The sequence below is a fragment of the Pelobates fuscus genome, chromosome 10 (genome assembly GCF_036172605.1).
Source record: "Pelobates fuscus isolate aPelFus1 chromosome 10, aPelFus1.pri, whole genome shotgun sequence".
NCBI classification, from domain to species: domain Eukaryota; kingdom Metazoa; phylum Chordata; class Amphibia; order Anura; family Pelobatidae; genus Pelobates; species Pelobates fuscus.
In genome coordinates, this window is record NC_086326.1 from 110,968,014 (window position 1) to 110,980,648 (window position 12,635).

The 12,635-nt window shown below is 43.1% G+C and overlaps 1 protein-coding gene across 2 annotated transcripts in view; it reads right to left on the bottom strand.

Annotated features, from left to right (window-relative positions):
• LOC134575567 (glutathione S-transferase P 1-like) overlaps positions 1-12,635 on the bottom strand; it is a 168,016-nt gene that overhangs the window by 37,934 nt on the left and 117,447 nt on the right. Inside the window, exon 7 of one of the 2 annotated variants that reach the window (XM_063434868.1) lies at positions 8,516-8,837. The exons of the other annotated variant lie outside the window; for it this stretch is intronic. Coding sequence (XP_063290938.1) covers positions 8,649-8,837 — 189 coding nt within the window. The 3' untranslated portion in view covers positions 8,516-8,648. Of the gene's footprint in view, positions 1-8,515; positions 8,838-12,635 lie in introns of those variants that run through there. 2 annotated transcript variants of the gene reach the window in all.

The window sequence follows — 12,635 nt, forward strand, 5'->3', positions numbered from 1 at the left end:
TCTGGTTAAGATGTCATATGGGATTCTCGGTTGTTTATGTGCCCATATGCATGTGATGAAGAGTTGTCTAAGCTTGATGAAAAAATATTTGGGGATGGTTATGGGCAGGATCTGGAAGAAGTAGAGTATCTTAGGGAGGGTGTTCATTTTGAGGATGTTTATCCTACATAGCCAAGTAAAGTGCGATTTGTGCCACATCGACAGATCTTTGGACAGGGATTGGAAAAGCGGCTCATAATTAAGTTCAAATATGGAGTTCAGGTCGGCTGATAAGCGCACCCCTAGGTATGCAATCGCTTTGCCGGCCCATGCGAAGGGGAATGTGGATTGCAGATGACTACGTGTCTTCTGGCTTATGTATAGTGGTAGGATTCCGCTCTTTGAGAGGTTCATTTGAAAGTTTGATGTATGTGGAGATTTCTGTCAGATGTGGGCCCAGCCTATGGCTGCTCACAAAAAATTAAAAAAATTAAAAAAAGTCCTATTGCCCCCCCCCAAGCCCCCACCACTGAACGGCAGGTGGGGGCCCTAAAGACAAAATAAGTGTGGGGAGGGGGGGGGGGAGACCTATTGACCTCCCCCTGGCCCCCACCCATGAGCGGCGGGTGGGGGCCAAAAGTAAGATAATGGGGGGGGACCTATTGTCCTCCCCCCCAGTCCCCACCCCTGAGCGGTGGGTGGGGGCCCTAAATTAGAATGGGGGGAGACTTAATGTCCTCCCCCTGGCCCCCACCCCTGAGCGGTGGGTGGGGGCCCTAATGTCCTCCCCCCTGGCCCCCACCCCTGAGCGGTGGGTGGGGGCCCTAAATTAGAATGAGAGTGGGGACCTAATGTCCTCCCCCCTGGCCCCCACCCCTGAGCGGTGGGTGGGGGCCCTAAGAGTAAAAATGTAACCCCCCAGGTGACTAGGGGTCCCCAAACCCCTAGTCACCCCCCTCCCCCCCAAAAAAAAACTAACCCCTACCTACACCCCTCACCCTAAAAATAATGAGGGGGGCCATTAACTAAGTACCTGTTAAAAAAGATAAAATTAAAAAAGAAAAAAGAAACTTACCAATTGATGTTTTCTTTATTCTAAAATCTTTTCAGCCACAAAAAAGGCCAAATAGGGCGGAGCCTAGCAGCCGAGCTGGACAGTCGCATGGCGAGAGAGCTCCGGCATTTTCGGACCTAAAAACTCCTCTTACACCCGGTTAGAGTGGCTGCAGGCTCCCTGTGGGGTCTAAACGAGATACTACCTCGATATGGGGCGCAAAAACAAGAAAATCAAACCCGATAAACCGAGGCAGGGACCTAATATTGTGGATCTTCTACAGCAGACACGGGAGATCGCTAGGCCCAAGATGGCCGCCTACCCGGAAACCTATTCTGACTTCTCAGACGGCCTCTCCTCGGGGGATGAAGTAGTGAACTTACCACCCGTGCAAGGCCCAACACTGGCCCCCCAAAAGGCGGAGACTTCACCGGTAACGGCAGCGGTGCTGAAAACACTCCTCGCGGACCTCCAGGCGAATATACATGCAGATGTAGCTTCCCTCCGCAACGATATTCACGGTCTGACAGGCCGCATGGGAGCGATCGAGACTGCCTCCAACGTCTGCTCCGACCAACTTGCCTCCTTACAAACAGAGGTCCACGACCTACAGAAACAGAACGAAAACTATGAACGCCGTTTCACGGCACTGGAGGAAGCACGCCGGGCCAATAACATCAAGGTACGGGGCATCCCTGAAAACATCCCACAGGTCGAGATTCCACACCTCCTGAGGCGCCTACTAGTGGCCCTGCTATCACCACAACAGGCGAAAGCCATCACAGTGGATGGGTTCTTCCGGGCCCCAAAACCGGCCTCCGCACCAGCAGCAGCCCCACGGGACCTGATCGTGCGATTCCAGCACTTCTCAGCCAGAACCGCTATCTTAACAGCGGCTAGACACTGCTCCCCCTACACATTCGAATCGATGGAACTATCCTTTTTTACTGATCTTACGGGGGGCACCTTGGCATGGAGAAGGTCGCTCAGGCCATTTACGACCCTTCTGCAGAAAAGTGGCCTAAGTTATAAATGGCACCAAGCACGCAAGCCAGAGCGCTACTACCTACACTGGGACTCCCTCAGGACTCTCTAAACACAGCTGAACCTCAAGTTACATCCAAACCGGCACATAAGTGGAACCCCGGTAAAACGACACCCTTTGTTCCGCGTGGACCCGCGGCCGCACTAAGTGGAACTGTGACCACCTGACTATGTCGGACTCTGAACTGTGAAGTACAGGATCTGATTGTCCAATTGTTGAAAATGTTTGCTTGTTATACAGCCACGATAAAGTTATTCTACTACTAAAGTTATTTGTTACTACCCACACTCCTCCAGCAAGAAGGTCTATCGACCGCATTGCTCCCCCCCCCCACCCGACAATAGCCTAACACACTCCTCGAACCTAACTCAGACATAGCCGGGTGTAATAAACCTTACCATCTATAGGCATCCATTGCCCTCCAAGTAAACCACGAGTGGCACTACAACGGCAATGCACGCCGGTAACGCATACCACCTGGAGTGGATACTCCCTTATATGAATACACCTAGTAGGGCCTTGGTATTCAATTATATTATGTTCTGTTCTTTTATGTTATCTTAGTTCACTCTACTGCTAACTCATCAGGGAACACTGCGAGTACACACAAAGTAGGCATAGCTATGCTCAAGTTCCCCACACACCACCTGAGCATGCCGCTAATACGATTTTTATTATTTTAGTATATGATATCGCATGCCTGGATCAGAATGTAGCTGCTAGTTATTTATCTATAAAACTAAAAATGTGCCTAGCATATATCACCACATGTTTGTAATCCTATGTTTATGACCGGTGCGCAGCAATCGTTGTGGTTTTGCGCATCTAATTGTCACCCTCATGCACGATATAAATAAAGAATTTAAAAAAAAAAAAAAGGCCAAATAAAAAAAAATCCATAATAACCGACGCACTTAATGTTTTTTTTTTTGTGACCGATGTAGTAAATTTGAATCAAAGTTCCATTTGCAAAAAAAAATTCTCGCTCATCTTCTGTGGGTTATTGCATTTTTAAGATGTAGACTTATTGTATCACACTAGCCATGCACAGGTAGATTGTCGGGCACGTTGTTTGGTTTTTAACTTTGTTGTTGTGTCTTTACACAATATAGAAATGTATATAAATGCTTCTGTATATGAAGCGATCACAATAACACTTTTTTTCTTTTTTAAAGTGAAAAATATCAGGCTACACAAAAATTGGTAATTCACAATATGACATCTGAAAAGCACATGAAAAGGATGCTATATGATTAAAAAAAACAAAAGAAAAAAAAAAACACTACATGAAGGTCATGTTCACTAGAGTGTGTAGTCATGAATGTAACCAGTAAAACTTTTTTTTTACAGCCACTGGTTGGCCAATACATTTTTTAAAACTTGTTTAATTTTGTTGTAGCATGACTTGTAGATATGAAGAGCAGGTCCCAAAATTTACTATTTAGCAGATTAGCACACAGAGAATAAGAATGTTTACCACTGCGCTGTAAGCACATTATTAGACGCTTCTATTTGACTCTCAGATATGAAGTGCACACCCCAAATATACTACAGTCAAGTCCATAAATATTGGGACATCGACACAGACATCGACACAATTCTAATCTTTTTGGCTCTATACACCACCACAATGGGTTTGAAATGAAATGAACAAGATGTGCTTTAACTGCAGACTTTCAGCTTTAATTTGAGGGTATTTACATCCAAATCAGGTGAACAGTGTTGAAATTACAACAGTTTGTATATGTCCCTCCCACTTTTCAAGGGATCAAAAGTAATGGGACAATTGGCTGCTCAGCTGTTCCATGGCCAGGTGTGCGTTATTCCCTCATTATCCCATTTACAAGGAGCAGAGAAAAGGTCCAGAGTTCATTTCAAGTGTGCTATTTGCATTTGGAATATGTTGCTGTCAACTCTCAATATGAGATCCTAAGAGCTGTCACTATCAGTGAAGCAAGCCATCATTAGGCTGAAAAAAACAAAACAAACCCACCAGAGAGATAGCAAAAACATTAGGTGTGGCCAAATCAACTGTTTGGAACATCCTTAAAAAGAAAGAACGCACCGGTGAGCTCAGCAACACCAAAAGACCCGGAAGACCACGGAAAACAACTGTGGTGGATGACCGAAGAATTCTTTCCCTGGTGAAGAAAACACCCTTCACAACAGTTGGCCAGCTCAAGACCACTCTCCAGGAGGTAGGTGTATGTGTGTCAAAGTCAACAATCAAGAGATTCACCAGAGTGAATACAGAGGGTTCACCACAAGATGTAAACCACTGGTGAGCCTCAAAAACAGGAAGGCCAGTTTAGAGTTTGCCAAACAACATCTAAAAAAGCCCTCACAGTTCTGGAACAACATCCTATGGACAGATGAGAAGAGTATGGAGAAGGAACTGCTCATGATCCAATGCATACCACCTCATCAGTGAAGCATGGTGGTGGTAGTGTCATGGCTTGGGCATGTATGGCTGCCAATGGAACTGGTTCTCTTGTATTTATTGATGTTGTGACTGCTGACAAAAGCAGCAGGATGAATTTGAAAGTGTTTTGGGCAAAATTATCTGCTCATATTCAGCCAAATGCTTCAGAACTCATTGGACGGCGCTTCACAGTGCAGATGGACAATGACATGAAGCATACTGCAAAAACAACCAAAGAGTTTAAGGGAAAGAAGTGGAATGTTATGCAATGGCCAAGTCAATAACCTGACCTGAATCTGATTGAGCATGCATTTCACTTGATGAAGACAAAACTGAAGGGAAAATGCCCCAAGAACAAGCAGGAACTGAAGAGAGTTGCAGTAGAGGCCTGGCAGAGCATCACCAGGGATTACCCAGCGTCTAGTGATGTCTATGCATTCCAGACTTCAGGCTGTAATTGACTGCAAAGGATTTGCAACCATGTATTAAAAAGTGAAAGGTTTGATTTAAGACTGTTAATCTGTCCCATTACGTTTGGTCCCTTAACCCCTTAAGGACACATGGCGTGTGTGACACGTCATGACTCCCTTTTATTCCAGAAGTTTGGTCCTTAAGGGGTTAAAAAGTTCCTACACCATTCACCTGATTTGGATGTAAATACCCTCAAATTAAAGCTGAAAGTCTGCAGTTAAAGCACATCTTGTTTGTTTCATTTCAAACCCATTGTGTTGGTGTTGTGATCCTTGTCTGCAGGTAGCACGGTCCTCTAGGGTAAACAACAGGCACAGTCCTTTAATTTGCATATAATCCAGGCAATTTTATTTGTAAGTCCACACAGGAGACAGCAGCAAATGAAAACATAACTATAACACAAATCCCTATAAACAAAAACCTAGCTCATCTGAGCACTTACTAACATCAGGCTCCCTATCTCTTAGGGGGTTAAACTAAAACAAAACAATATTGGTTTCACCAACCTAGTGTCTTTGTCAGCTCTCTGCAGTGCTTAGTCAGCCTGTTGCTTTCCTTTCTACACTCCCAGTGCTCCAAGCCAGCCTTAACTGCTTCCTTCTGTGCTCCCAGTGCTCCAAGCCAGCCTTGACTTGCTTTCCTTTTGCACTCCCAGTGCTCTGTCTCCTTGACTCTCTCCTACCTGCTTCCAGGGAGGAAGCCAACAATACCCCTTTACCTGCCTAGCAGGGAGGGGTTTATTCCCACTGCTGCAGCTGATTATCTGCAGCTGAGCAGTGGGTTGGAGACAGTTCCAAAAAACTCTGGCCTGCACCTTATTTCTCCCAGTTGTGTATAAACTGCGGAGTGGAGCATTGGCCCACCCTGCTCTCCAAATGCTCCACCCCAGGGGCCCATAACTAAACATAGCTTTGTGTTGCACACCACACTGCATACAACACATACTTCCCCTGGGGTTAAATTTTAAAGGCCTCTCTGCCTTCACTTTATCACAGTGTATAGAGCCAAAAAGATTAGAATTGTGTCGATGTCCCAATATTTATGGACCTGACTGTTTTTAGCACCCCAAATTTTTTTTTACTTTTTAGAATGTTTACAACTGCGCAGTAAGCGCACTATTTGACGCTTCTATTTGACTCTCACATATGAAGTGCACCGCAGGCCGCAAATGTACAATTTAGCAGATTAGCAGCAAAACAATTAGAATTTTTATAACTGCGCTGTAAGCACACTATTAGACACTTCTATTTGACTCTCAGATATGAAGTGCACCGCAGGCCGCAAATGTACTTAGCAAAATGTATTTAGCAGATTAGCACCCAGAAAATAAGTGTTTACCACTGCGCTGTAAGCACACTATTAGACGCTTCTATTTGACTCTCAGATATGAAGTGCACGCCCCAAAATTTACTATTTGGCATATTAGCACCCAGAAAATAAGAATGTTTACCACTGCATTGTAAGCACACTATTAGACTCTCAGATATGAAGTGCACACCACTAAAATTCTATTTAGCCGTTTAGCACCCAAAAAATTTTAAGTTTTAAAACTGCAATGTGACAGCAGTATTTGACGCTTCTATTTGACTCTCAGATATGAAGTGCACCCTACTAATGTACTAGATTGCAGAATTCTTTCCTAAGCTGTCCCTATCAGCGGCAGCATCCTCCCTCTACACTAATAAGACCTGCAGCCTTTGAAATCGCGCCATTAAATCACCGAACTCCAACCCGAACATACAGTGTGATATGTTCGGGTTCGGGGTCCAAAAAACTTAATATTCGGTACGAACCCAAACTTTACAGTTCGGGTTCGCTCAACTCTAGTGGTGACAAAATAAAATAAATTACAAATATGTCACTCCAGACACATAAGCACTTTAGCAAGCTGTAACTGCATATAAGAGTGTACTTTTCAAAAGGAAATGATCACTTTTATAACTGGGGCACAAACATGACCCTGGCTGTCAATTAGACAGCCAGGTAGGTTGAAGTGACACATGCCCTGGGCGAGCATGCACATCTGCCTTCTTCCCTTCTCAGTGTACTGTACAATATCTTATTAGGAAGTATGGGAAAGCCACAATTGTGTGCTTGCAGCTCCATCAAAAATGCTTCTTAATGAGAAGCCTCTGATTGGAGTATTCCTTGGCCTCGAATGAGAGCCTGTGCCTGGGAAGAAGGAAATGGCTTAAAAAGCATATTTTTCTTCTCCATATTCATTATAAAGGTAGTTAAAAATCTATTTGTTGTTTTCTTTGGGGTATTCAGACATCCCAAAATGCAAAAAGAGACACACTGAGTAGACAGTAAAGGGAAACTATAGTGCCAGGAAAACAAACTTGTTATCCTGGCACTATAGCTTCCCCCTCTGTCAATCGCCACTACCTCGTGGTGCAAAAGGGGTTAAAAACCCCTTCCATCACTTATCCGGGTCCAACGCTGATGTCCCTCGGCGCTGGATCGGGTCCTCCTACACTTCTCAATGGCTGCATTAGGATCTCCCCATAGAAAAGTATTATACAATGCTTTCCAATGGGGTTTTTCCAATTGCCGTCCCCATGCATAGCCACTAGACGTGGAGTTGACCCTGAACGGTAATTATTGCAGTTTGTTAAAAACTACAATAATTACTTTTGCATGCTTAATGGCCCTGGGACAGTGCATCCAGACCACTTCAATGAACTGAAGTGGTCTGGGTGCCTATAGTGTCCCAGACACACACACACACACAAACACACCAATTTACAACCATTCACACAATAAACAATCCCCCTTAGCCTACCTGGGTGCTGTGAAGAGGAGAAGAGGTCCAGGCTGCAGGAAGTTGTTCTTTTTTCTGCTGGGGGAGCTGGAGAGCAGTGTACTGTGAGCACAGGCTGTTTCCTGCTCCCCTCAGAGAGTTTCCGTTGTTCACAGGCAGGGGGCAGCTGGGATACCATGTCATGTCCCGGCTTCCCCTGCTTGTAGCAGCAGCTCACTCTAGCCTCTCCAGCTGCCTCCTGCCTCCATGCTCCAGAGTGGGGATCTTTAACCCCTTAAGGACCAAACTTCTGGAATAAAAGGGAATCATGACATGTCACACATGTCATGTGTCCTTAAGGGGTTAAGGATGAGCACCCGACTGGGACCCTGTTTAATGAGTAGTATTCGGGGGCGCAAATCATACATAATATAATGGAATGGGCAGAGACCAAGACCTTACCCTATAGAATAGTTGTCCCTTCTCCTCTCTCACCGTCTGAGACATGTGCAAGTGGCATAGCAGGTCTAGATCCCAAGCTGGGGACTAGTTATCCCAGTTCCCATTACATTTCATCATTCTTTTGGCAGAATGGATAATATTTAGATCTCATTATGCTAAGTATACATTACTTTTTTCTAATGGTCGTATCATTTGATTTATATTAAATTGTTTACTTCACCATCCTTTTACAGTAAGAACCAGAAATGCTCAAATTACAGCCAATTCCATAAAGTGTATTGAATGTGATGGCAGTATGGAGGAAAGAACAGGACAAGGATCCTATTTTTTTAAAAAATAATTAATTTATTTATTTTTATTATATTTGCTTTGTTGCCCAAACTGTGACCATTACCAATACACACAAAACAATGTTATAGCAAAAGTCTCAGGATAATTATATCAGGAGTCTAGTCTGGATGAAATGATTTAATTACTGTTTGCCATTTCCATTGATGGGGCGATTCTTGTGGGCGTCACTAGACAGGAAGGCCTGAATTCTGGGCCGAGAAGAAATACGCTTAACATACGCAGAGAGATGCGGAAATTCTGCAAGACACCCAGGAGCCAAGACAAGATGATTGCAGAGAAGATCCACAAGGTTATAATCTGCAAATGAAATCTGAGAGAACATGGTAATAAATAAATAAATAAATAAATAAATAAATAAAAAAGTAGTATGTCTGTTATTAACCCCTTAAGGACTGAGCCAAATGTACACATTGTGATCAAAACAAAACGTAAACAAAATCTGGAATTTGACTGTCTGTTCAACCGTAATTCACCTCTTTCATATTAAGTGCACCCACACTTATTACATACCATTTTATTCAGAGGAAACAGGGCTTTCATTTAACATCAAATATTTAGCTATGAAATATAATTTAATATGAATAAAATATAAAAAAAGGGAGAAAATAAGAAATGTTATTTTTTTAGTTCTACATGACATTTATACTGTGAATGTCATAATACTGTTTGCTTTTGCTGCAATAAAATACACATATTTGTATACAGCAATGTCTCATGTGGAAAACCGTATCCCCTATGTACAGGTTTTATGGTGTTTTGGGAAGTTACAGGGTCAAATATAGCATGTTAAATTTTTCAATTTTTCACATTGAAATTCGCCAGATTGGTTACGTTGCCTTTGACAACGTATGGTAGCCCAGGAATGAGAATTACCCCCATGATGGCATACCATTTGCAATAGTAGACAACCCAAGGTATTGCAAATGGGGTATGTCCAGTCTTTTTAAGTAGCCACTTCGTCACAAACACTGGCCAAAGTTAGTGTTAATATTTGTTTGTGTGTGAAAAATGCAAAAAACTAATTTGAGCACCAATTTTGGCCAGTGTTTTTGACTAAGTGGCTTCTAAACAATTGTTTTAACTTTTTTTCAGGCAGCAGGGGGACTACCTGTCATTCAAGGCACTCCCCCTGCTGGCAATGCTGTTGATGGCTATTTTGTCCATGTGATCGTGAGGTCCTCGCAAGGACCTCGTGATCACATGGCCCAGGAGGGCAGGAACAGCAGCCAGGGGACTCCCTGCGATGCTAGGTAAGTCTCCCTCCGCAATCGCCGGCGTGGGAAGTGCAATGCCCCCTGCCGGCATTTAGAGCTGGGTCCCCAAGGATGGCAGAGCATGTCCACCGTCCTTAAGGGGTTAAGGAAAATATGTCTGTTTTTAAGGAAATATATCTGACCATGTTGGTGCAGCACTGATTATGTTACTATAAATGACCGAATATATACAGTTGCAATCAAAAGTATTTAACCCTAATTGAAAAATCAGGATTATTGTCAAAACTGACAGACTTTCAGCTGCAATTAACAAATCAAACAAAAGCAATTGAAATAGTTCAACACAATGATTGCTTCAATAGTTTCCCCAAATTCAACTGAACATTACTTCTTCAGTTTCAAAATTATTCAACCCCCTCCCTAAAATCCCCTCACAGCAGCACAAATATGCAAAATAGGTGTTTTCACAAAATGAAGAGAAGAGATCATTGCCCTTCAAAAACAAGGAACAGGATACAAAAAGATAACAAAGGTAATGCATGTTCCTAGAGACACTGATGGAAGCATAGTTCGCAAGTTCAAAGTTGAAGGAACAGTGGTTGGTTACATTACCTGGACAGGGCAACAAAAGGAAGCCATCAATGGCTGCAACCATATTTCTGAGAAGGCAGGTTGTGAAAAACCATGACTGCAAAAGACCTGCAGCAAGACTTTGTGGCAACAGGCACTGAAGTTTCAGTGAGCACAGTCACAGTTCTCCCCGTGCCATCCAGACAGCTAGGTGTGGCCACCCCACAGGGGATTTGAACCTGAGCCCTTCTGTATCCCAAGCCATTTTCCTGCCTCTGAGCCACTTCAGAACTTCTGGTTCTAGCCCTGTTTACCTGGTATTGTCTTCAGCACTGGGCGCTAGACTTCACCTGTGGTTGCTGTCTATCACTCTAAGTCCACCTGAAGCAGATTACTCAAACTAACTAACTAACTAACTTGATTGCGTTCTACGAAGAAGTAAGTAGAAGTATAGATCAGGGTGTTGCAGTGGATGTGATCTATTTGGATTTTGCCAAGGCATTTGATACAGTTCCACACAAAAGATTAGTGTTCAAACTCAAGGAAATCGGTCTCGATGAAAATGCTTGTTCTTGGGTAGAACATTGGCTTAAAAACAGAATACAAAGAGTTGTCGTTAATGGTAAATTTTCAAGCTGGACAGAGGTGGCAAGTGGTGTCCCTCAGGGGTCTGTTCTGGGACCCCTTCTATTTAACATTTTTATAAATGATCTTGAAGACAGCATTGAAAGTCATGTTTCAGTGTTTGCAGATGACACAAAACTTTGTAAAATAATACAATGTGAGCAAGATATTACTTTGCTGCAGAAGGATTTAGATAGACTGGAGGACTGGGCACTCAAATGGCAGATGAAATTTAATGTTGAAAAATGCAAAGTTATGCACTTCGGCGTAAAGAATACACAAGCAACGTATACCCTTAATGGAAGCGAATTAGGGATAACAACACACGAAAAGGACTTGGGAATTGTTATAGACAACAAACTATGCAACAATGTGCAATGTCAATCAGCAGTGGCCAAGGCCAGTAAGGTATTGTCATGCATGAAAAAGGGCATTCATTCTCGGGACGAGAATATAATTTTGCCTCTCTATAAATCACTGGTAAGACCACATATTGAATATGCTGTGCAATTTTGGGCACCTGTTCTAAAGAAGGATGTCATGGCACTAGAAAAAGTTCAGAGGCGGGCTACAAAATTAATAAAAGGAATGGAACATATCAGCTATGAAGAAAGGTTAACAAATTTAAACCTATTTAGTTTAGAAAAACGTCGCCTGAGAGGGGATATGATAACATTATACAAATATATTCGGGGCCAATACAAACCATTGTGTGGAAATCTATTCACAAACCGGACTTTACATAGGACACGAGGCCATGCGTTTAGACTGGAAGAAAGAAGATTTCGTCTAAGGCAAAGGAAAGGTTTTTTTACTGTAAGAACAATCAGGATGTGGAATTCTCTGCCTGAAGAAGTGGTTTTATCAGAGTCCATACAGATGTTCAAACAGCTACTAGATGCATACTTGCAAAGACAGAATATTCAAGGATATAATCTTTCAATGTAGGGTAATAACTGCTTGATTCAAGGATAAATCTGACTGCCATTCTGGGGTCAAGAAGGAATTTTTTGTCCTAGCTTGTTGCAAAATTGTGCTTCAAACTGGGTTTTTTTTTTTTCTTTTGGATCAACAGCAAAAAACAGGTGTGAGGAAGGCTGAACTTGATGGACGCAAGTCTCTTTTCAGCTATCTAACTATGTAACTCATTATCTACGTATATAACACTACCTCTCCCTGCCTCTCCCTGTTTTCTGTTGCCTAAGACTGACTTGGCTTGTGACTCCTGCTTGTGGAATCTTTGTTATTGCCTGTTTGCTGCCTGCCCTGACTTTTGGAGCCGTGCCTGACTACTCTTCTGTATTTGTCCTTGTCTGTTTCCTCGTACCCAGTTATTGTTCCTGTCTAAGCCCTTGTGCACAGACTCACAGCCCAGGTAGCTTCTTACCTGGTACCGTGGGTTGTGTTTATCTGCAAGGGTGAGCATACATCTCTGCACTTCGGACTCCAACCAATGTAAGACTGTGACAGCACAGCAGCAGGTTTCCATGTCAGAACTCCACTGACCCAAAAGCACCAAAAAAATCAGCTCCAATATGCTCAAAATCATAAATAAGCCATAGACGTTTGGTGATTCAGTTCTGTGGAGCGATTAAACTTTTCGGCCCAATGAATCAGCTGTATGTCTGGAGGAAGAAGAATGAAGCATATGCTGAAAGGAATGCTCTGCCTTCAGGTAAGCCTGGTGGTGGCTCCGTGAT